Raw genomic sequence first — 22677 nt, forward strand, 5'->3', positions numbered from 1 at the left:
TCAGCATATGACAGTAAATTTTATTTTAAAAGGTAAAACTTTCATGCAACCTTTTAAAACATGAAATTCAAAAGCTATTAAGCAAGTTAACCACACACCACTGATTAGAGCAGGGATTAAAGAAGTAGTTTCGTCACTAGTGTGAACGGTCACAGAATCCAATCACGACTTGGATCTTCGGTGATTCAAGTGTTTTATCCAACACAATAAGATGTGATCGACTTTAAAATAAAATCCATTTTCCGGATATTCTGTTGCCAATCAAGGCCTTCTTTATCACCATGATCTTACACGACAGGAAAGCTAGCCATGGTGGCGATTCCACAATGGTTGTCCCGGTCTTTGGCCATTTTTATGTAGCCGTCCATGCCCCAGTCAGCGCCCCAGCTGAAAGAAGACAGGGTTTTCCAATTGTTACAAATGGTAAAACACGTTTATCTTTATGAATAATAACACTCGATACTGAGCAGTGCAGCAGAGACCAGGACAGATTCAGGAAGAATCGGGAGAGGCCGTTCTTGTTCATGGTTGAGTTCTAACCCAGCACAGAATTCTATCCCCAGACCTTTCACAAAACTGCAATGTGAGCAGAAAAGGGAAAATTTTGGGACCCAGATGTGTTATAGAAATTTTTTAAAATTCCAATTTAGAAATACAGTGGTACCAAAACTATATCAGGACCCTAGCAAGCCTGAGACAGTATCTTAATGTCATCATATGACTATGTCTGTGCTCCCCCCTAGATGGGGTAAACACTGCTGGGATTTCAGAAGTGCGCTCAAGGGTTGACGGACCTGCGTCCAAACACTGGTTCCAAAAAACATTCCCTTTTCAAACTCAAAAGTACGTATTCCTGGATTTTCATACCTGTTCTTGACAAACCAATATTTTTGGTTATCGGATTCTTTTCCTTGAAAGCCATAGCCAACCACCAGAACACCGTGATTCAGGTCTTCACTGCTGCACTTTGGATCATAATAAATGCCTGGGGAGTAATATTCAATGCTGAGTGAGGATTCCCACGTGACATGTGATAGTAACCCAGCCTATCAACCACAGTAGGGGAGGCATTTCAAAATTCAGTTATGATATTGGTATGAATTCAGATGAGATTTAAAAGTCAGATATTTTTGTTTAGTGGGAAGGGGTGGGGATTTGGGCCCTCATCTCACTCCAGGAGAAATACTAACTGTCACAATCCCTTTTGAAAATAATAGTCAAGGGGCATTAAAAAAATCACCCGCCGAAACCTTATTATTCTACTTGTAGGATGTCAATCTAGGGAAACAGCAGAGAACATAAAATTACTTGAGCCAAGAGCTACTTTCCACTGTTAATTTCAGTAGCAAAATTCTTTAAATGTTATCAAGGTCTAATATTTAGAAAAAAGTATGGGGCGCCTGGGAGGCTTGGTCGGTTAAGTGTCTGACTTCAGCTCAGGTCATGATCTCACGGTCCATGAGTTCAAGCCCCGCGTCGGGCTCTGTGCTGACAGCTCAGAGCCTGGAGCCTGTTTCAGATTCTGTGTCTCCCTCTCTCTCTCCCCCTCCCCTGTTCATGCTCTGTCTCTCTCTGTCTCAAAAATAAATAAACGTTAAAAAAAATTTTAATATTTAGAAAAAAGTAAAGTAAGCCATACCAATCAAATTATATAGCCATTTAAATATATTTATGATATACTTATCCTCATGGGGATATGTCAACTCATGGCATATGGAAAGAGCAGGCATAAATATTACATGTACAGAATGAACAACTATGTTAAGTCCACACACCCCTAAATTCTACATTGAGTTCTACATACCAAAGTGTCACTCTTGCTGTTTCTTAGGGTGGTTTTCCAATTTTTCTACCTAAATTTCTACATCAACAAATGCTTACCTTCTTTATAGAAGCGGAAGGTATCCAGGCTTGCATCTATAGCAGCCGAGATGGGCCCCATATTTGCCACTGCCATCATAAGGGCCTCCTCCTGCTGAGGGATGTTCTCGAAGGCGGTGACATTGGCAGCAGAATGCTCAGGCCTGTATTTGCAGGGTCCATCCTTTGAATGGTAAAGGAAAAGAAACTTGATTACAAACATCCACTTCCTGGGGAACATGACTTCAAGGCAGCTTACAGGTAAAAGATTTCCAAGTCAAGTTTGTTGTGAAGCAACCCAGGAGGTGAAAGGGTATTTATTGTTTTGAAATTGAAAAACTAACTGGTGTGAGGGGCCCTGGGTGGCTCAGTCGGTTAAGTATCCAACTCTTGATTTCGGCTCAGGTCATGATCTCACAGTTGTGAGATGAAGCCCCATGCTCTGCACGGAGCATGGAGCCTGCTTGGGATTCTCTCCCTCTCCCTCTCTCTCTCTCTCTGTACCCCTTCCCCTTTCATGCTCTGTCTTTCTCGCTCTCAAAATTAATTAATAAATAAACTTAAAAAAAAAGCAAAGCTAATTGGTCTGGATTCAATGAAACACTCGTGGTCTACCTGTCCATAAGAAGTTTTTCACCTTGGAGAAATCTGTACCCTATATAGAAAGGTATGCATATCTCCATGTGATGTAGAAATAAAAACAGCCATGTGGTAACCATCTAAGCAGAGAACTATGCCAGGCTAATACCGTTTAATGACAGTCCTGACAGGCTGCAGATAGAGAGTCTACAATTGAAAATGCGAATGTTAAATATGGTGTCTGTTTTCTTCAAAAGCATTTAGCTCTAAGGGCAGAGCTGGAATGGTGACAAGTGAGGAGCTCCACTCACTCTTGCAACATATGGATAGGATTCCTCTGTGTCCAGGCCTCCATTGTTCTTAACATACTGGAAGGCATTGCTCATTAGACCACCATTGCAGCCCTCATTGCCTTGAGGCCAAGAGCAGTCCAGGAGGTTCTGCACACTCAAGGAAACACGTTTGCCAGTTTTCCGGAACATCTGTCCTTCAAGGGCACCAGTTGCACTAAAAGCCCAGCCAGAAGCACACCGACCCTGGAAACAAATTATAAAGGTCTCAGTCTACAAAACCAATAGCAAGACTGACAACAGTCTATTGATCTGAAAACTCTTTTAAAATATAGCAAACATGGTATATGGTTTCCACAGCAGGAAACCATAGCAAGGGGGACACTTTCTTTTTGGCTTTCCTCTTGGAGAGAGACCTGATGATTAGTCATCTTTGATACTCACAGGACTTACAGCAGGTGTCTGTCTCCTGTCCACAGGTACATAGATATCAGCAAAGAAAGGTATTTTAAACATTTTCCCTTTCTCATCCTTCTCGATTTTAAGGCCATTCATCATGTGTCTGAATTCTTCATTGGTCTTCAAGGAAAAGAAAGTAGAATGTTGACAAGCATAAGATTTTTTTGGCAAAGTACTGAGGAGAGAGAGAACAAAACATTCAGCAATCCGTGCCACACTCACCATGTCACCAAAGCCATTCATTGCCATCGTGAAGCTGTGTTTCCCCTGGCTTTGTTCTCGATTGTGCTGTTCAATCATTTTCATATTCTTCTCCCACACTGCTTTCCTCCAGCCCTCATTCTAGAGGCAAACATATGACTTATCATCTTTATTTCTATTTAAAACCTACTGATCTGCACCTGACCACCTGACCACCTGACCTGTGGATGTGCTCACAGAGGGGAGGAGAAATCACAGCCAGGGATGGCTTGATGCTTCTGGGAGCTGTTCTCCAGCAACCACACAGCAAGACATATGCCCACACTGTGCACAGTCACGGTGCCCTGCTTACTGCCTTAGGAAGAGCAGCCTCAAGATGCTACTCTGTGCTACGAACTACCATCAGCACGGACATTCTCTTTGGGTCTCCTGGATAGTTTGGATGTTACCAACCATTCCATATTGCTTCCCATGTGTTGCCTTCCAGTGAATCCATTGTGCATCTAAACTTTGATCAAGCTCTATAGTAGCTGAGGCTATTCCCAAGCAAAGGGCGATCAGGAAGACAAAAGGGTACATGTTTCAAAACCTAGGAAGGAAAAAGAAATAAGTATCTGATTAGACTTATCTGTCTAAAAATCCATCCTCCTTTCTTCTAGATGTTAAAATCACTATGATGGAGTAAAATCATTGAATTTATTCTCCCAAGTACTTACCCAAAGATTATACCAGCCCCACCGGGTTGCTCACCTGATCATGTAGCTGTGCAGATGCCGTCAGAAGGTGTAGTCCCAGGGATCTCTGATGTTGGGCAGTGGCTTTAAGGCCACCCATCTAAAGCCCTGGGGTTTGGCCTCACTGGCCCTGCCCACACCAGCCGGGCACACTGTGATCTTGTTTGTTTTGCTTTTGTTTTCCAAGCTGATGGCTTCTATTCTGAAGTTTTCTTGATGATTATATCTTGTTTTTAGCAGAACAAAAACTTCTAGACAATCATGTGGACTCATGTCCCCCCTCAAATCGTCCTTAATTGGTTTGACTAAAACAATGAGCTCACAGTGGTCCAGCTGACAAAAACAAGTATATGCATATTCAGCAAGGAAAAAGATGTCCACCTCGAGTTAATTGATGTCATTATAAGATGGGGAGGACGTGTGTCATAAAGGCACATTGGAATACAGTTAGTGATCAGATGCTATCAACTGTGGGTCTAACACTGTGATAACTATATTTTTTAGACGTTTTTCTCACAACTCAGGTCAGATAAGTGTATTTTAATTTTATAGATAAAGAAGAGAGACAAGAGAAATTTTGGTCACCCATTCAAAAGAATAAAGCCAAAGTCAGCTCACTGACAAGTTTTAACTGTGAAAGTATGTTGAAGGTGGTCATTCTGAATGGAGGCAAAAGACAGCAGCACAGGCATCCACAGAGATACTGCCACTTCAGTTCCAGACCACTGCAATAAGGCAATATCACAATGAAGTGAGTCAAATGAACTTTTTGGTTTCCTAGTGCATATAAAAGTCATGTTGACACTACACTATAGTCTATTAAATGTGCAATAGTATTTATGATCTTTTAAAAAATGTACAGATGTTAATTAAAAAATACTTCATTGCTACAAAGTGCTACCCATCATCTGAGCTTTCAGCAAGTGTGACCTTTCTGCTGGTGGAGGGTCTTGTTTCAATGTTGATGGCTGCTGACTGGTCAGGGTGGTGGATGCTAAAGGTTGGGGTGGCAGAGGCAGTTTCTTAAAATAAGACGACAATGAAGTTTGCTGCAATTGACTCTTTTCTCATGAATGACTCCTCTGCCACACGCAATGCTGTTTGTTAGCACTTTACCCACTGTAAAACTTCTTTCAATTTTAGAGTCAGTCCTCTCAAACCCTATCTCTGCTTTATCAACTCAAGATATGTAATATCCTAAATCTTGTGTTGCCATTTCAACAATCTTTACAGCATCTTCACCAGGAGGTCAAGATGCTTTTCCATCTCAAGAAACCATGTTCTTTGTTCATCTATAAGAAGCAACTCCTCATCCGTTCAAGTTCTACCATGAGATTGAAGCCATTCAGTCCCATTTCCAGGCTCCACTTCTAATCCTAGTTCCCTTGCTCATTCCACTCCGCCTGCAGTGTCTTCCTCCCACTGGAGCCTTGAGCCCCTCAAAGTCATCCATGAGGGTTGGAATCCTCTTCTTCCAAACTCCTGCTCATGTTGGTATTTTCACCTCTTCCCAGGAATCATGACGATGTATACCTACATCTGTTTTGAGCTCAAATATTTCCACATTTACATATGAAAAAAATAAAATGCAGACCATCCTGCATTTAGCAGAATTTGCTCTGAGCACACATCCCTCAGCACTCGTAGACAGAATATTTTCCCATATATTTTCTCCAATATTGTGTTCTTCATAGAAATATCAATTGGGAGTACCAAGAATTTCAAATTTATTGACTACAAAATGTAAATTTTGAGAAATATTCTAGGCAGTCTGATGAAAAATTAAAACAAAGTCAATATTGAGAAAAAACATATTCCTTAGAAATAATAGCAATGATAAGCTATGAGATAAGATAGCTAAGGAAGTGCAAAATTATGTGAATATATAACAGAAATAATTGCTGTGTTTATATTATTTTTAATGCTTGGGTAACCATTATAAGTGTTTCATTTTCCTTTAAAGCATATATATATATATATATATATACACACACACACACACACATATATTAAAATATATAAAATAATTTTATTTTTATAAGTATTTTGTATGAAATATTATATTTTCTATGTATACCATAATAATTGAAACTAGTGTTAGTGGATATTTCAAAATTTATATTATTGGAATTATTTTCATGTTTTTTTCCACTCTCAAAACTATACCAATTTGAACTAAAGTTGATTTGGACAAAATAATTAAACAGGTGACAGCATTATTTTTTTTCTTTTTTCCTTTTAATACCCTTCACCCATTTCTCCCACACCCCACTCCTCACTTCTAGCAACCACCGGTCTGTTCTTTGTACCTATGAGCTTGCCGAAGTCCATGTGCCCAAAGTACAATGAAAACCGGTGAATGGTCCCACCTTCCCTTTGGGGGATGCTTTGGGGGATGCTAGAAAATGGAAAGAACTCCTGGACTCCCCCTCAGACAGACCTAAGCATTTACCCTGGGAAGCTGATCAGGAAGAAATGAGAAACCAAGAAGAAAGGGGTTCTCTGATCAGGCTAGAGATCCCAAAAGTTCTTCCATCCCCTGCCTATGGAAGGACGGTCACTCAGGCACCATTCCACCAATGTCCTCAAATCTTTGATATGTGGCCTTTGAGAATGGAGTGGGGGAGTCCCAAGCTCTTCCCAGCTCCCTGTTTTGGGATTTCACTTGAAGGGACCCAGGGTCTCAGCTTGAGGAAAGAGGCATATGAATGGTGCATGGGTCTTCCCCTGAGTGTTCACCACATTCATCAAAGCAATACACACCATGACTGAAGGTGCTGTCTCTCACCTCTGTTTCCAGCAAAACCTTCTCCTCATGACTTTGCAGTCTTTAGACCAGGTGCTGTACACTCACCAAATTAAGGTATTCCTAAGAGATTTTGAAGATTTCAGTTGCAATCTTTGAGGTGCACATTTCAGATAACGTCTCTAATAAAGCATTAATAGCCCATTGGTTAAAATCAGAATATTTATAGAAAAAGAAAATCGATGTTTCCTTTTGGAAGACTGAAAATGTCAAGTACATATTAAAATTCTGCTTCTTCTATTACTGCTACCAAGCCATGGTTAGCTGAGGAACAATCCTGGGTCCTGAATTATACTCACCCTGAACTCTGCATTGGGTTGTATGAACCACTCTGCCCAAGGCTGCAGTAAGAAAGGAGAGCATGGCATCCTCTGATGGCACATTCTAGCCCCTACATCCCCACCACTGTTGCCTTACTCTAATGCAAGACTTCAGTGGACTGTCTGATGTCGAGTCACTTTGAATCCCTGGGTTAAGCCTGATGTTGTCCTGGTGCATCTTTGATTTCGATATTTTGGGGTTTGATTTGAAAGTATGAGCTCTAGGTGCTTATTCCTTGTTGGTTCAGTGATGAGGCAAGCTGACTCTCAGGTCTGGTCAGGAGCCTCTGTATGTGAAGCCTTGTGGTTAGCGGGGGGAGGGGGGGAGTCCAGCTTAGATTGGATGGAAGGTCACCCAGAGAGTGCTAGATGGCCTCTCAGGGTACCTTCAGTGTTCAGCATCATGGTAAGGAACCCACATCTCAAGCATCAACTTGACTACATAGTTTGCTGGTGTTTAAATGACCTTTCCTCTTGGCCCTGAGACTGAGTTAACTCCCATTGTTTGCATCCCCATAGCATCCTGCACTGCCATTGAGATAGGAAAGACAGGAGTTTGTAAAAGCAAATGAGAAGGCACATGTAGACACTTAGAAAGAAGGCCATGAAAGGCTCCTGGACCCAATTTCAATGCCTTACACAGCACCAATCCATTCTCAGACCCCAGTGGGGTATCCAAAAATTCAACTCAATTAAAGACACCCTATGCAGAGATAGCATTAGACCCCCCCAGGTTAGTGCTCAGTTCTACAAGACTGCCCTTCCTGCCCACTTCAGATGCCAGTCACAAGCCCCAACTCTTGTCTGGGCTTCTGACCCACTGACTGAGTCAAAGATTCCCAAGATGCCCTCTTTGGGTTCAATTAATTTGTTAGGGCAGCTTCCAGTTTTAGTTACTGACTAGACCACAGTTTTTTAATAAAGAATATAACTCTGAAATAGGCATATGGAAGGGTTGCACAGGGCAAACTATGGGAAAGGGCACACAGCTCCCCTGCCCTCTCTAGTCCTGCCAGCTTTCCCCAAATCTCCACATGCTAATCAACCTGGAAAACTCTTTTAGGGGCTTTAAGGAGGTTTCATTACATAAATACAATTGACTAAATCATTGGCCATTGGCAAGTGATTCAACATCCAGCCCCTCACCTCTCCCCTTCTGGTCAGAGGGCGAGGCTGAAAGTTCCAACCCTCTAAACAGATGGCTGACTCTATTGGCAACTAGCCTCCATCCTTAGGCTCCTTCCAAAAGTCACCTTATTAATATAACAAAAGACACATTGATCACTCTCAACACATAGGAAATCCCAAGGGTTTAGGGAGTTGTAAGCCAGAAATTGTGGACAAGGACCAAACAAATATTAGAAATATATTTTGGTCATTGAATGAGCAAATACATATTTCTTATAAATCACAATATCACAGGTCAGAAAAGAAGTGGACATATGCTCAGGAGAGACCCATGCCAAGAAGGAGACAGTAGCCAAGGGACCCAACACTGCCCAGGGATAGGGTCAGAAGAACTGGACAGTGTGCTCCTGATAGAGTGGATGGAGTCATATCTGGCAGCCTGAGGTGGTAGCAGGAGATGAAAGACAGTCACTGTAGACAGGCATCCTAGACTCCAGGATCTACATGAAGACAGAGATAGGGCAGTGGCTGGAGGAAAGTTTTGGGATTTATAAAGTAATTTTGGTTATTTCTTAATACCAGAGAGTTCTACCTGTTATTAAAAGCCAGTGAAGCCAGGGGGAAGGATTGCTTCTCCTCCAGCCATGGGCCAGAGGCCAGAGGGCCATGGAGAAGGTGCCACCCTGTGCAGAGACTGTAGGATCATAGCTCAGAGGAAGGACAGAACTCCGGTCAAGGAGAAATCAGTGGGAAGGAACCCTGGTTTCATACACAGAAAATGTGGTCTTTCTGATGGTTGAATGGAGCTGTTTCAGAAGCATCAATGGTGAAGACTAAAGATTTTAATTAAAAACCTCCCACTTTTCTGGAGCATCTGGGTGGCTCAGTCGGTTAGGCATCTGACTTCAGCTCAGGTAATGATCTCACGGTTCGTGAGTTCGAGCCCCGTATCGGGCTCTGTTCTGACAGACCAGAGCCAGGAGCCTACTTTGTATTCTGTGTCTCCCTCTCTCTCTTCCCCTCCCCTGCTCACACTCTGTCTCTCTCTGTTTCTCAATAATAAATAAACGTTAAAAATTTTTTTTAAAAAAACACCTTCCACTTTTCTAAAGAGTCTTTCAAGCTCATGCTTTAGAGCTGTGGTTCCCACAGTAGCATGTCTTAGAATCACCTGGAATCCTGACTCTGGAGGCCCAGAGTTTCTGATTCTGTAGGCCTGGCCAGATGGGGGCGGGGGGGGGGGGGGCGGGGACAAGTATTTGTGCTCCTGACAAGATTCCTGGGGATACTGATGCTGCTGGTCCACTTTAAGAATCTGCTCTGGGGCCTGGTTCTTCAGAAATCTGAAAATAAAGCCAATTTTTTGAATACATCCAAGTCAGATAAAAATGTAATTAGTTGCACCAAAAAAAACCTATTAGAAAGAATGCAACATTGTGAAAATAACAGATTATTAAAGGGAACATGCCACTTAAAGAAAGGTAACATTAGGTTTTACAATGAACTTTTTAGGGTATTGCTAGCAGAGAATAGACTGGCCCCTTATTCCATGACATTATTGAGAAGGGCATTGTTCTGTTTCCTATTTACATAATCACCAGTGTGTCCTCAAAATTTTAAAGGTATTTTGTTCACCTCCATCATTTTGTAATTCTCTGGAATTTTCTGCTCAGCAGGAAATCAGAACAGAGCATCTAATTAAACAGCTGAGGTAGCTGTGCTAGCAAACAAGACACAGGAACTTGAATGACTCAGAAGCCGTGAGGCCAGCAGTTTGTATTTAACCCTTGCACATGGAGCACTACACTCTTTGGGTATGGTGGGCTAAGAAGCGTGAGCTTGGAGCCTCAACTTGTCACAGATGTCATAGTCATGGGCTCTGGTCTGTGAAGCTGAATCCATTTTCATTTTCTGATTTGAGAACTTGACTGAAGTCTGCTGGTTCACCTCTCCTTCAAAGCTCCCTCACATCTGCCATATAAGGGTACAGAGCCTGCCCGAATGTTTGTCCAGAATTCTCCCCCATCCCTGAAGGCTTTGCTGTGTAGTCAGAAGCCCAGATGAAGGTGGGGAAAGAACTCCTCTCCACCCCGACCCCAACTCAGCTCCTGACAGCCAAGGCCAGAAGTTTGCTACTCATTTTTCCAGACTCATAAGTTTTGATTTACTTGCCTTTTAGAGCACAAGGAGGTAGGGAGGGAAAGGAACTTTCAAGAGGTATTGGGGAAAGTGAGTTTTGAAATAGAGTGTCAGTTGCAGCTCTGTCCCTCCATTGAGAATGTTCGCTGCTCCTTCCTCAGCATCCCCACCTGTCCTGTCTCTCTGAATTCTCACTCATACCTGCACCGTTGCCATGGCGAAGGGAGAGGCTTTCTGAAGAAAATGTTCCAAACTGTAGACATGGGCTCAGTGTGGGGGGGTATGAAGATGGAGGTGAGGGGCAGGCAAGGACTAAGGTGTTCAAGGTACAGCATGTGGAACAGGGAAGAGCCCTGGGCCAGGCTGCCTGGGCTTGACTCCACCTCTGAGGCCTCTTGATGTTGGGTGAGTTATCTAAACATTCAGACTCTGAGTGTTTCATCTACACAATGGAGATGATAAAGATATTTCCCTTGGAGGGCTGGTGAGTACGTACAATGAGATACGGCACAAAATCAGAGCTTAATGACCTTGGTTGTTATAACAGTTAAGGAGCATGGCTTACAACTATGAAGAGAGGCTATGGTTTTAGCATCTTAGGTGATTTCTTGGCAGGATGCAGACGAATGTGTTCAGAAACCAGGGAGAAGTCCAAGAATGGCCTTTGCAAAATGGCTCAGGTAGAACCATTTGTTAACATGGCAGCTCATTCCCTCCAGATGCATGAGCTTCAGCTCAAAATCCTGAGAACTGTACTTCCTTCAGTGGTTGAAGTAGATCTGAAGCCTACGTCTCTGGCAAAGGGTTCTGTCCAGAGACAATAACACACCATGTTCCTCTTTCTTCTTCTGCAGACCTCAGAGGATGAGCCTTTGAAAAAAAAATGTCCTGTAGCCAGGATGCAATATCAGTCAATGGGCTATGCACTCTGTGTAGTACAACCTGGTGGCTCTTTCCACTGGACAAGGAAAGGTTCTCATTATGCTTGACCCGGGGGTACCCAATATGGCAGAATGAACACTTGGGGCTCCATTGAACTCTATGCTTTAGTTCCAGTCCCCTGGAATAATTTCCTGGTCATTCCTAATACTTGAATTGGGGCCAGAGAGTCTACTTTGGGGAGCCAACACCATCATCAAAAAAACATTAAAGACTTTGCAGAAGGTAGGGCATTTAGGGGTTCTATAAGGTCATTCTCAGCAACCCAGGCCCTGTCCTTAAAGAGTTTGTTATCCAAAAATGCATTTGACCTCTTTGGTTTATGGGAATACAGTGATTTAAGAATCCCACTGCTGCCAATTTTTAGACAGAAACAGATTTTTTAGAGCAGGACCACCCAATAGAACTTCCTGTGATGATGGGTATGTTTTGTAGTCTGTGGTGTAAGACAGTAGCTACTACCTCATGTGACTAACGAACACCTGCAATGTGGTTAATGTCAAAGAAGATTCAAAATGGAGTCTTCTTTAACTTTCAAATGGAACAGGAGCCATAAGGAAACTGACTGTCTTCTGACTCAAATTCTCAGAATTGTTGCTGACCTCAGCTAAAAGACAAAGCACCTGCTGCCTGTGAGAATGGACATAAATGGACTTTTTGCTTAGTTCTAACCCTACCAACCAATCCCATATGCAGTAATGTAAACAAAGACAATAAATATGTCAGGATAAAAATACAGGATAAAAAATAAAAAACTTAACTCTGGGAGCTTCAATTAGTAGGGAATTCTGAAAAAAATTGGGGCTGGTGGTAAATTGGCAAAAAGTAACAGGGCTATTTATAACAGCCTTCTTGGCTCTAAATTTCCCATCTCTGGTCATCTCTGTCTACCTCTTGGTACAGGGAAGGCACTTTTTACATGACTGATATATTTACTGCCTTTAGGGGAACAGAGGGGGAAGTGAGTGCCCTTCCTTGCATAGGCTGTCTGTTAAATAACTTTATTTAAAATAATCAATATGCCAAAGTGGCCCATCTTGGGGCAGCCTGCCTTGACCCCTACAGTTCCCCCTCTGAAACTTCCCTAGAAGTTTTACACATGCAAAGTTGAGCTGGTGTCATTCCTTCTTTAAATCTTTTTTAATGTTTACTTATTTTTGAGAGGGGGAGAGTCAGAGAGAGAGGGAGACAGAGAATTGGAAGCAGGTACGAGCTCCAAACTGTCAGCACAGACTCTTGAGGCAGGTATTGAACCCATGGACAGTGAGATCATGCCCTGAGCCAAAGTTGGACGCTTAACAGACTGAGCCACCCAGGTGCCCCTCCTTCCTTTTCATTGACCCAGCCTCTTAGGTCAGTTATGATAGAAGGTCAGTTTAGTTCAATATTTTAGAAGGCAGTGAGGCAGGTGTTTTCAAAGTTAGGGCTATGGTTTAAACAATCAGGTACTAAATCAGAGGCATCATGATAGAAACAAAAGAAAAACAGTGGTTAATTACTGGATCAAAGTATAAACCAGTTTCTGAGTTCTTAGACCCAGCCAGTCAAAAAGTCTACATGTCAGGGAGGAAACACCATCAGATACAGTGAGGACAGGCAGTGGCAGTCTGACAGATTTTACTTGGTAGCAGTTCAAATGTCTGGCCCACAGAGCGACAGGCATGGAGTGTGTCTATACATGAGCTGTTGTGATTTCTCTGAAGTTTATATCTAGTTGTTTGTATTAGTTTTCTGGGCTTCAAGAAAAAGGGCAGCTTTGGTTTCAAATGATTCCAAGTTAGAAAGCAGGGAGAATAATCAAAAAGTAGTTTGAGGGGCGCCTGGGTGGCGCAGTCGGTTAAGCGTCCGACTTCAGCCAGGTCACGATCTTGCCGTCCGTGAGTTCGAGCCCCGCGTCGGGCTCTGGGCTGATGGCTCAGAGCCTGGAGCCTGTTTCCGATTCTGTGTCTCCCTCTCTCTCTGCCCCTCCCCCGTTCATGCTCTGTCTCTCTCTGTCCCAAAAATAAATAAACGTTGAAAAAAAAAATTAAAAAAAAAAAAAAAAAGTAGTTTGAGAGCTGCTTCCAGAAACTGGAGGTAGCAGGATTAGGGCACCTGGGTGGCTCAGTCAGCCAAGCATCTGACTCTTGATTTTGGCTCAGGGCATGATCTCAGGGTTTCTTGAGTTCCAGCCCCGCTTGGACCCTGTGCTAACAGTGCAGTTGTTTAGGATTCGCCCTCTTTCTCTGCCCCTTCCCAGCTTGCTCTCTCTCTCTCTCAAAATAAATAAATAAACTTAAAAAGCGAGAGAGAGAGAAATCAGGATCAACTCTAGTTTGGAATCTAATATTTACCCGGGTGTGTTATTGGAACTTAATTTTTCTTTCTATAATCACCCTCATTTTTTTTTACCAAAGATAGCCAAATTGAGACTAATTTGTTTGCAAAGTGAGTCTAGTTTCAGTAAACTTGGCCTGATCGTTTATATAAGTATGGCAAAAGAGCAATGGATCCTCTAGGTTCCTTTAAATCTGCTTTGTTGGAATTTTTTTTATAAGGAATTTCTAGATTAGACTTTTAAAAGCCTCTTGAAGCAGAAGCCAAGCCAAATACTTTCTATCAGAGTTCACCTGCAATACCTATAGATTTGGATAAATGCCTCTCTTCTCCAGGTGCCCAAAATATCCTGCAATTCCTGCACTTGCCAGGAAGTGACCTTCTATAAGGTCAATAACAAGGACAAATAAGCCTAATTAGGGTAATGTCTTCTTTTATAAGGACACCAAAATCTTCTGGAATGTTCCATAGGCCCTCTGGACCTGATAAGGCTTCTGGGAACTCTGTGAGCAAGGTACTGGGCTGACATCTTCAAGGGGCTTTATAGGCTCCATAAAGTCAACCGTACTTATTTAAAGAAGTCTGGTTATACCTGAGTGGGTGCATGTCTTGAAAATACGGATTTTAGTCAAAGCCTTGGTGATATAAGCAGTGTTTTCAATGGTGTCCTGTTACAAAGAGAAAACATTCTTATTGAACTTATGCAAGTAAATACATTGCCATGAAAATATAAGAAGACTCACTTTGACTCTCTGAGTCCTGGAGAGAGAAAAAGAAACATTTTAATTTGTTCACAAAGTATATTTTGTCAAACTGCTGTCAGCCTAAAAGAAAAAGGTTTCTTAAATTTGGAAAAACAAGACATTTTTAAAATCAGCAATGTTTCAAACATTAATGTCATAAAAATTATAATTTTCCTCCATTCATTAAGTCCCATGTTATTAATTCTTGTTCTGCTTGAATCCAGTTTTTCCATTAGTTACGGAAATTCTTACCCAGTTCAGTTTTATGATCTTAAGGTTATCAGAAGCCTGTATTTGTCAAAAATTCTTTTCATGAATTTCTCTGAAGATGAAGAATATTTGCAGGAAGCTTTTGTAAAAGCATCTGAGTAAAAGTATAACTGTTTATAAATGACAAGAGACTTAAAAATGGCCCTGGCTAAAGATCTGATGAGAGATCACTACAATGGAGTTGACAAGAAAATTTGGTTATTTGTGTAATACACAACACTTTTAGGTAAAAACATACCAAGACATACCAGATTCCAAGGAGTTTTACACAATTTCTAGAACACTCATTTTAATAAGTTGTATCTACACAAATGTAATTTGAGTGTTAGTATCACTTGTTTGGCAATGTTTCCCATATAATTTAGCATAACAAATAAGCCTAATTAGGGTAATATCTTCTTTTATAAGGACACCCAAATCTTCTGGAATGTTCTATAGGCCCTCTGGACTATTTCAGTTAAATCGTGGTCAAAAGACTTTATTTTTAGAATTTGACTTTAGGAAGTATGTCAAAAAATATCAAAAGGTTTGACATTTCATTAAATTGGATCACAGATCATTATGAAACAATATTTATTTATTTAATTCAAGTGACAATGAAAGATTTTAAAGGCAAATGCAGAAGGTTATATAGTTGTAAACAAAATTTAGCTCTTAATATTAAGACTCAGTCTTCTTGAATAATCAAAGTTTTGCTAAAGACAAAAGAAAATCTTTGTTTTTCTTTTTTTTTTTAAACGTTTATTTATTTTTGAGACAGAGAGAGACAGAGCATGAACGGGGGAGGGTCAGAGAGAGAGGGAGACACAGAATGTGAAACAGGCCCCAGGCTCTGAGCTGTCAGCACAGAGCCCCACGCGGAGCTGGAACTCACAGACCGCGAGATCATGACCTGAGCCGAAGTCGGACACCCAACCAACTGAGCCACCCAGGCGCCCCCCGACTTTTTTTTTTTTTTTTTTGAGAATCTTTGTTTTTCTAAGCGGATTAAAGGTAAAAACAGCAACTTTGTTCACAATTTCTAATAAAAACCTGAGCCCATAATCTAAGAAAACTTTTTTTCTTTTAACAGAGAGAAAAAACAAATTCTAATTTTGCTTCAGGGTTTTTGATGTTAAAACACATCTTGAATAAATTTATTCTAATCTTAGCTACTACTGATCACTCATAAAATCATTTTCCAAAGGTTTTTTTTCCATAAAATTTTACAACTTTTAAAAAATTTTTGTAAACACTTATTAATTATTGAGAGACACAGAAACATAGCACGAGCAGAGGAGGGGCAGAGAGAGGGGAAGACAGAATCTGAAGCAGGCTCTAGGCTGTCAGCAGAGAGTTGGATGTGGGGCTCGAAGTCACAAACCTGGAGATCATGACCAGAGCCGAAGTCAAGCGCTTAACTGACTGAGCCACCCAGGCACCCCAACTTTCTTTTTTACCTTTAGATTTTGTCCTTAGCTTTCCTTCTGTAAATAATTAGCTTCACTTTAGGGAAAAATTATTTTCTTTTCCCTCAACAAAAATGTGGTTTTATTCCTTAAATCTTTTTCTTACCAAAAACACCTCTTCATTTCTTTGCATACTGCTGTTTCCCTTGTTACTTTTAGTAGTCCTAATTACATTTATTAGAATTCTTAACTCTTAGAAAATTCAGTTTCTAGTGAAAACTAAATAGTAAGCAACTGTGAACTGTTCCATTGAAATTCCTTAAATTGGCAAATACATTTTATAATACATTTTCTAATTTAGAAAGATGTTTCTTCATAGTACTACCTTTTCATAAAGCACAAAACATGTTTTGCTGACAGACCCAAGTTTATCATTAATTTCTCAGTAATAAGACAAAAGTATATAATCCTATGTTCAATGCTTAATGGTTTCTTATTTTATCTTATTTGGAAATAATCTAGATATTCAATGAATTCAATCTAACTCGTTACTTAGCCAAATGTGGTTTAGGTTACCAAAAGGATTTGAGGAAACTATTTGTAAAATTTACCTAAACACTTCTTTTTTTATTCACATCTTTTCAACTTACCTATTCTTAACAATTGTTTAGACTACCCTAAAACTTCATGAGACATTAGACAAAGTCAATCATTGTTCTAAGTAGGTTTGGTTCTGATAAATTTGGCAACAGAGATAGCATGAACTTATTTGAACTCTCAGTGAACACAGGCAGAATAAAAGTTTTAATTTTAATGGCCATAACTTTGAAGACATGTCTATGTCATTTATACCAACAACCTTAAGTTAGCCTTAATATCAAATAATTTTTCAGATCACACAAACTTGGAAAACATTTGGATTAGTTTCTAGCTTTCTGAGTTTTTAGATTGCCCAGTCTTTACAGTGCTTGCCTTTAAACCAACTAAATAGAGCTCTTTTACAAATTAATTTCAGCAATACCATCTAGAGGTAGAGCAAATATCTCACATTTACAACACACATATGGACACAGATATGTACACATAGGTATAACTAAAAATATTATAGTATTTTTACTAATATTTATGGAAAGGACATTATAGGCCCAGTTTCCAAATACCTCCCCCTGTTTTTATTCTCCTCTGATGAGAAACTTTTTCCTAAAATTTGCATTTTATTTATTTTTTATTTTTTTAAATGTTTATTTATTTTTAAGAAAGAGAGAGAGAGAGCAAGCAGAGGAGGGGCAGAAAGAGAGGCAGACACAGAATCCAAAACAGTCTCCTTGGGCTCTCAAAGCAGGACTCCAACTCACTCAAGAGCTATGAGATCATGATCTGAGCTCCACGAACTGAGCCATCCAGGCACCCCCTAAAATTTGCATTTTAAAGAATGGCTCTTGGGTTCTAGAGAAGGAAGTAGAAAATTTGCATCACAAAGGCACAGAGAAAGGTTTTTTTTTGTCCCCAAGATGGATTTCTTAGGACATAGTGGCTTCTTCTCAGAGGTGTTAGAGCCTGGGCCCAAGAGCCCGCAGGGGCTGAGGGCAGGTTGCCCCAAATGAGCCACTTCTGCCTGTGAATTATTTTGAGCTGAAGGCAACTGAGACCCTGTGGGCTCAAGAGAAACTTTTGCCTCTCCCTTAACTACATAGAGGAATCTAAATTGTAGGATCTTTCCAGAATAAAGGTTATTACCAGAGACAACTTTTATCTAAGTAACCCATCTATATGGCAGGGCACACATTTCTTTACCAAATACTTACTCTTTGTTTTCCTGTGAAGTGCATTCCTTCCCTTTGAAGTCCCAGTCCCCTACCTCCTTCTCCTTAGTTCAGAATGACCTATATGCCTTATTTTGTCTGTCTTTGGAATTTTCGTATCTGTGTGTATCCCCATACTTATGCTATTCTACTTGATTTTCTTCTGTTGAACTGTTCCATGTCAATTTGACTCATAGTCCAATTAGAAGGACCTTTGAGGAAAAAGGAATTCTTGCTCCCAGACAAGCCCTTTTGAAGTTTGTATTATAAAAAGGCCTCTTTCCCCCCTCCCCCGCTTGTTCCCCTTCAGGCTCAGGTGATTATGGGCTGCATTTTGAAGGTAATAAGAGTTATAACTTTAAGGGACAGAGAAAGAATGTAATTTTTTTCCTTTCTATAAGGTTTCAGGGTAATTGTGATTTCAATTTTGCCTTTTTTTTCTTAAGTACAGGACAATTTGGTTCCAATATCCTGAAGTTTTGTAATATCCAGAAACATTCTGAGAAGTAGAGGACAGGTCTGGGGATTGATGAAAAAGGTGGGGTTTGACTTGTTTCTAGAGTGTGTCAGTGAGGGAGCCCTTGCTCTGTCCTATGGTCCCAAGAATTTTGAGGCTGCCACTTCAAAGTACGTGCAGAAAAAAAAATTCCCGAGGTGAGTGAAGGAAGCCTAAGGCAGGAACCAGTACAATGCTGCCTCACTGGGTCTCTGTTTGGGTCCTGGTTTTGGGGGCCTGGCTGACAGAGGTAGGTGCCACTTGGCTCTGGTTGGTATGAGAGTCTGGACTCTGTCCATTCTTCATAAACAGGCAACATCTTTTACAGCTAAAACTTACTTGCTTAAGATAATATTCCTGGGGCACCTGGATGGCTCAGTCACTTAAGCGGCTGACTTCAACTCAGATCATGATCTCACTGGTTCGTGAGTTCGAGACAGGTGTCAGGCTCTGTGCTGACAGCTCGGAGCCCAGACCCTGTTTCAGAATCTGTGTCTCCTTCTCTCTGCCCCTCCCCCACTCACACTCTGTCTCTCTCAAAAAAATTTTTTTAAAGATAATATTCCCCAGCTAGTTTTTCCCAGGAAAAATTGTTTGTTAAAAAAACAGATCACATTTTCAAAATTCAGAAGTTCAGGCCTGAATCTCTGAGAGTCATTTGTTTGCTGAGCTACCACCTATGTAGATTCTGGTCACTCACTTACATTTGCTTTTAGATGGAATGATTCTATTTGAAAGTCCCATTTGTATGCCCTAATATCAGGGCCTTGTGTTTACCCCAAGCTTTAGGACATTCTTTGTCTCTCAACAGGATTACCATGTTCTGGACTTCATGTGGCTATTAATACAGCCCAAATACTCCAGTCAGTAGAGTCAAAGAATTTCCAGATCAAGTTTGTAAAGTCTGGTTTAAGCTGGAAGAGGACCACAAGCTGTTTGCAAGTGGGACCCTCTCTCACCAAATTCTGGGGGTGTCATTATTGACGCCATTATCCTGTGATGGATAATGTTGTGTGGTGTGGAGTGGTGCCAGCTTGGCCATCCCCAGAAGTCCTCATCACCTCCAAGGAGAAAGAGCTCATGATTCCATGTGACCGAGTGGCAGTCAATGAACAGGATCCAGGGACCTGCCTTTACTGCCTCAAACTGAAACTTCTTTCTTCTTTCTTTCTTTCTTTCTTTCTTTCTTTCTTTCTTCTTTCTTTCATTTGTTTCCTAAATGAAATTCTCAAAAGTGCAGTTTCCTGTATCTCTCCGAGGGTTGCATTTTGTCATCCTGCACAAACCATCCGACATCTTGAGGGCAAAAGTCACAGGATGTGAATTGTGAGGTTGATAAAGTTAAAATTATGTACATGCTCCCACCCTTGGAGATGTTTCATAGTGGCTCCATTCTACGCTTAAAAAGTCCTTCTGGAGAGCCCATGAAGGAAGATATTTATGTTACCACTAATAAATAAATAAATAATAAATAAATAAATAAATAAATAAATAAAACTCCTACATGAAAAATACCATAAATCTCTTTGAAAGGGAGGTTTCAAAGCTGGAAAAAGTCATCAGTCCTGAATGACTGGCAGCAGGTGAACAGGCTTGACCACGTTAGGACCCCTTGTCAATCTTACCACAGGATGAGCTCCCGAATGGAAAACCAGTGAAGGGAATGACCACACAAGCCAGGGAAGGAACACAAGTGTCCAGCCAGCAAATGAGAAAATGTTAATAGAAAGGGAACACAAATTAAAATGCATAAGAGATCGGCAAAGTTTAGAAGATGAATATGCTTGATGATGGGGAAGGGGGGAAATAAGCACTCTCATGAAACGTTAATGGAAATATAAATGTCACAACCTTTCCAGGGGACAATCTAGCAACATGATTTCAAATATTAGATACCCACAGCTTTTGACTTAGCATTTTATCCTGAATTCCCCTAGGAATTTATCCTAAGGCAATAATAGTTCAACTAAAAGAAAGATAAGTACACAAAGATATGTCGTTGCAGAATTGTTTATAACAAGAGGAACAACTGAAGTATCCATCCATAGGGGCTGGTTAATATCTTCTGGGATATCCACGATACTCTGGGTACATATTGTGCTGCACAGCTGTTCATTCATTAGAAAGATTATCCTTCTTGGGGTGCCTGGGTGGCTCAGTTGGTTGGACGTCCAACTTTGGCTCAGATCATGATCTCATAGTTCGTGAGTTCGAGCCCCACGTTGGACTCTGTGCTGATAGCTCTGAGCCTGAAGCCTGCTTTGGATTCTGTGTGTCTCTCTCTTTCCATTCCTCCCCCACTCACTCTCTCTCTCTCTCTCTCTTTCAAAAATAAACACTGAAAAAATTTTAAAAAAAGAAAGTTTATCCTTCTTCACACATCAATAGCGAAACATGGCCACAAAATATTGAGTGAAAGAAAAGCGTTCCAGAATGAGTATATTCTCATATATACAAGCATAGACATGTGACTATTTATGAACACAAATATGTATATGCATATATTAATATATACATATATAAACATACATTCAAGTATATATACTACATGCAAATATGTGTGTATGTATACATACACTATATATATGTAGAATATATATGCATAAAGCATCTTCTAGGAATGTGTCATCTTGATAGAGATTTCTAGAAGTTGAGATTATAGGGTTGTTCACATCCTTGCATTGTGTGAATATGTGCAATGACCATGTGTTACTGAAAATGGATCATTCCAATTCTTTCTATAGAAAGTATTACAAAAGCATTGTCATTTGCAGACACAGAGAGTGTGCAACCAAATAAATTAACAAGAGAAAATCTGTCAGGTAGTTGATTAACAAAAATAGTGTACTCTTTTTCTAGATTTTATAATGTTTAATATAGCATTAGCTTTTTAAAAATTATAAAATGTTGTGATTTCTTTTTCTGCTTTAAATAAATATTCACCTTTGCACCAAAAGTAAAAAGAAAGAAAATAGATCATTCTGTTTTGAAAAAGAAGTCTCCTTTCTCCCTTCACCCTCTCCTCCCCTCCTGTTTCCGGATAGCACAGACCCCGGGGGTTGGGAGTAAGGGAGGTCCTCCTGGCTCAGTGTCACCCAGAGAGGGGGTTCCAGCTGGAAGAGTCAGGTCTATGTTCTAGTCTCACTGGGAATCGGGCAGGTGACACTGTGCAGTCCCTTCACCTCTCAGTGAAACTGGCACTCTTACAAGATACTTAAGGTCTTTCCCAATTCCATTTTAACTTTCTCTCCTCCTAAATAATACTCTCTGATCTTAAAAATATATATATATTTCTCTCATATCCTTTCTCACAGCCCAGCTTCTCTGGCTAGAAGAAAGACACTTATTCTAAGGTAAAACTACACTTTGTAACTTTACAGAGCAGAGCAGAAGCAGAAGTTTACGGGGATCTACACAGTTTCCCAAGAATAAGAAAGATCCATTAGGCTAGTATTTGGAAGAATTTTGACTGTGGCTATTAATAACAGATGCTTTTTATATCTAATTCAGAGCATATGTGCACAAGCACACACACACACACACACACACACACACACACACATGCACAAGCCCCACCAAAACAAAAATAAACTGCCTGTCTACTGTATTCTAAGATATATTTTTCATTCTTTTCTGTTCAAATCTATTCTGTTCTGTTTTTTTTTTTAATTTTTTTTCAACGTTTATTTATTTTGGGGACAGAGAGAGACAGAGCATGAACGGGGGAGGGGCAGAGAGAGAGGGAGACACAGAATCGGAAACAGGCTCCAGGCTCTGAGCCATCAGCCCAGAGCCCGACGCCGGGCTCGAACTCCCGGACCGCGAGATCGTGACCTGGCTGAAGTCGGACGCTTAACCGACTGCGCCACCCAGGCGCCCCAATTCTGTTCTGTTCTGATCTGATCTAATTCATTCTGTTCTGTCCCATTCCATTTATTTAGATGCATTTCATTAGAAGAACAAAAAAATGCATATTAGTAATGACTCATTAAATGGATTTTATAGCCCATTAAAGGATTTCTATCCACCCTTTGAAAAAGTGCTGCACTGGGCAGCTTCGTAGACATTTCACTAAATCATGAAATTAATCTATGGGTTCAGAATGGAGACAGTGAAATAAAAATAAAGTAAAGGGAAGTGTATATGTTAGATACAGAATAGGTTAACGTTAGTCAAATACCCCTTAAATAGCTGCCTCAATTTTGCA

General features: G+C 40.6%; 1 protein-coding gene across 1 annotated transcript; it reads right to left on the reverse strand.

Annotated features, from left to right (window-relative positions):
• LOC122474543 (procathepsin L-like) lies at positions 1-4262 on the reverse strand. Its single transcript, XM_043565467.1, has 8 exons — positions 4140-4262; positions 3843-3978; positions 3411-3530; positions 3174-3308; positions 2751-2975; positions 1882-2044; positions 868-985; positions 1-387 (listed from the first exon to the last, which is right to left on the reverse strand). The coding sequence occupies exons 2-8, from the start codon at positions 3966-3968 to the stop codon at positions 288-290; spliced, it is 987 nt and encodes a 328-aa protein (XP_043421402.1). The 5' UTR covers positions 3969-3978; positions 4140-4262; the 3' UTR covers positions 1-287.
• Positions 4263-22677: the final 18415 nt, after the last annotated feature.

Source organism: Prionailurus bengalensis, chromosome D4, assembly GCF_016509475.1.
Source record: "Prionailurus bengalensis isolate Pbe53 chromosome D4, Fcat_Pben_1.1_paternal_pri, whole genome shotgun sequence".
Classification (NCBI taxonomy): domain Eukaryota; kingdom Metazoa; phylum Chordata; class Mammalia; order Carnivora; family Felidae; genus Prionailurus; species Prionailurus bengalensis.

What these genes read in the sequence shown, in the direction of transcription:
- LOC122474543 (XM_043565467.1), bottom strand. Translation starts at nt 3,968, where the DNA reads ATGTACCCTTTTGTCTTCCTGATCGCCCTTTGCTTGGGAATAGCCTCA. An exon ending in TGAATGGCTTTGGTGACATG is followed by an intron (nt 3,309 to 3,410) that starts GTGAGTGTGGCA and finishes TTTTCCTTGAAG; the next exon opens with ACCAATGAAGAATTCAGACA. An exon ending in CCTATCCATATGTTGCAAGA is followed by an intron (nt 2,045 to 2,750) that starts GTGAGTGGAGCT and finishes TACCATTCAAAG; the next exon opens with GATGGACCCTGCAAATACAG.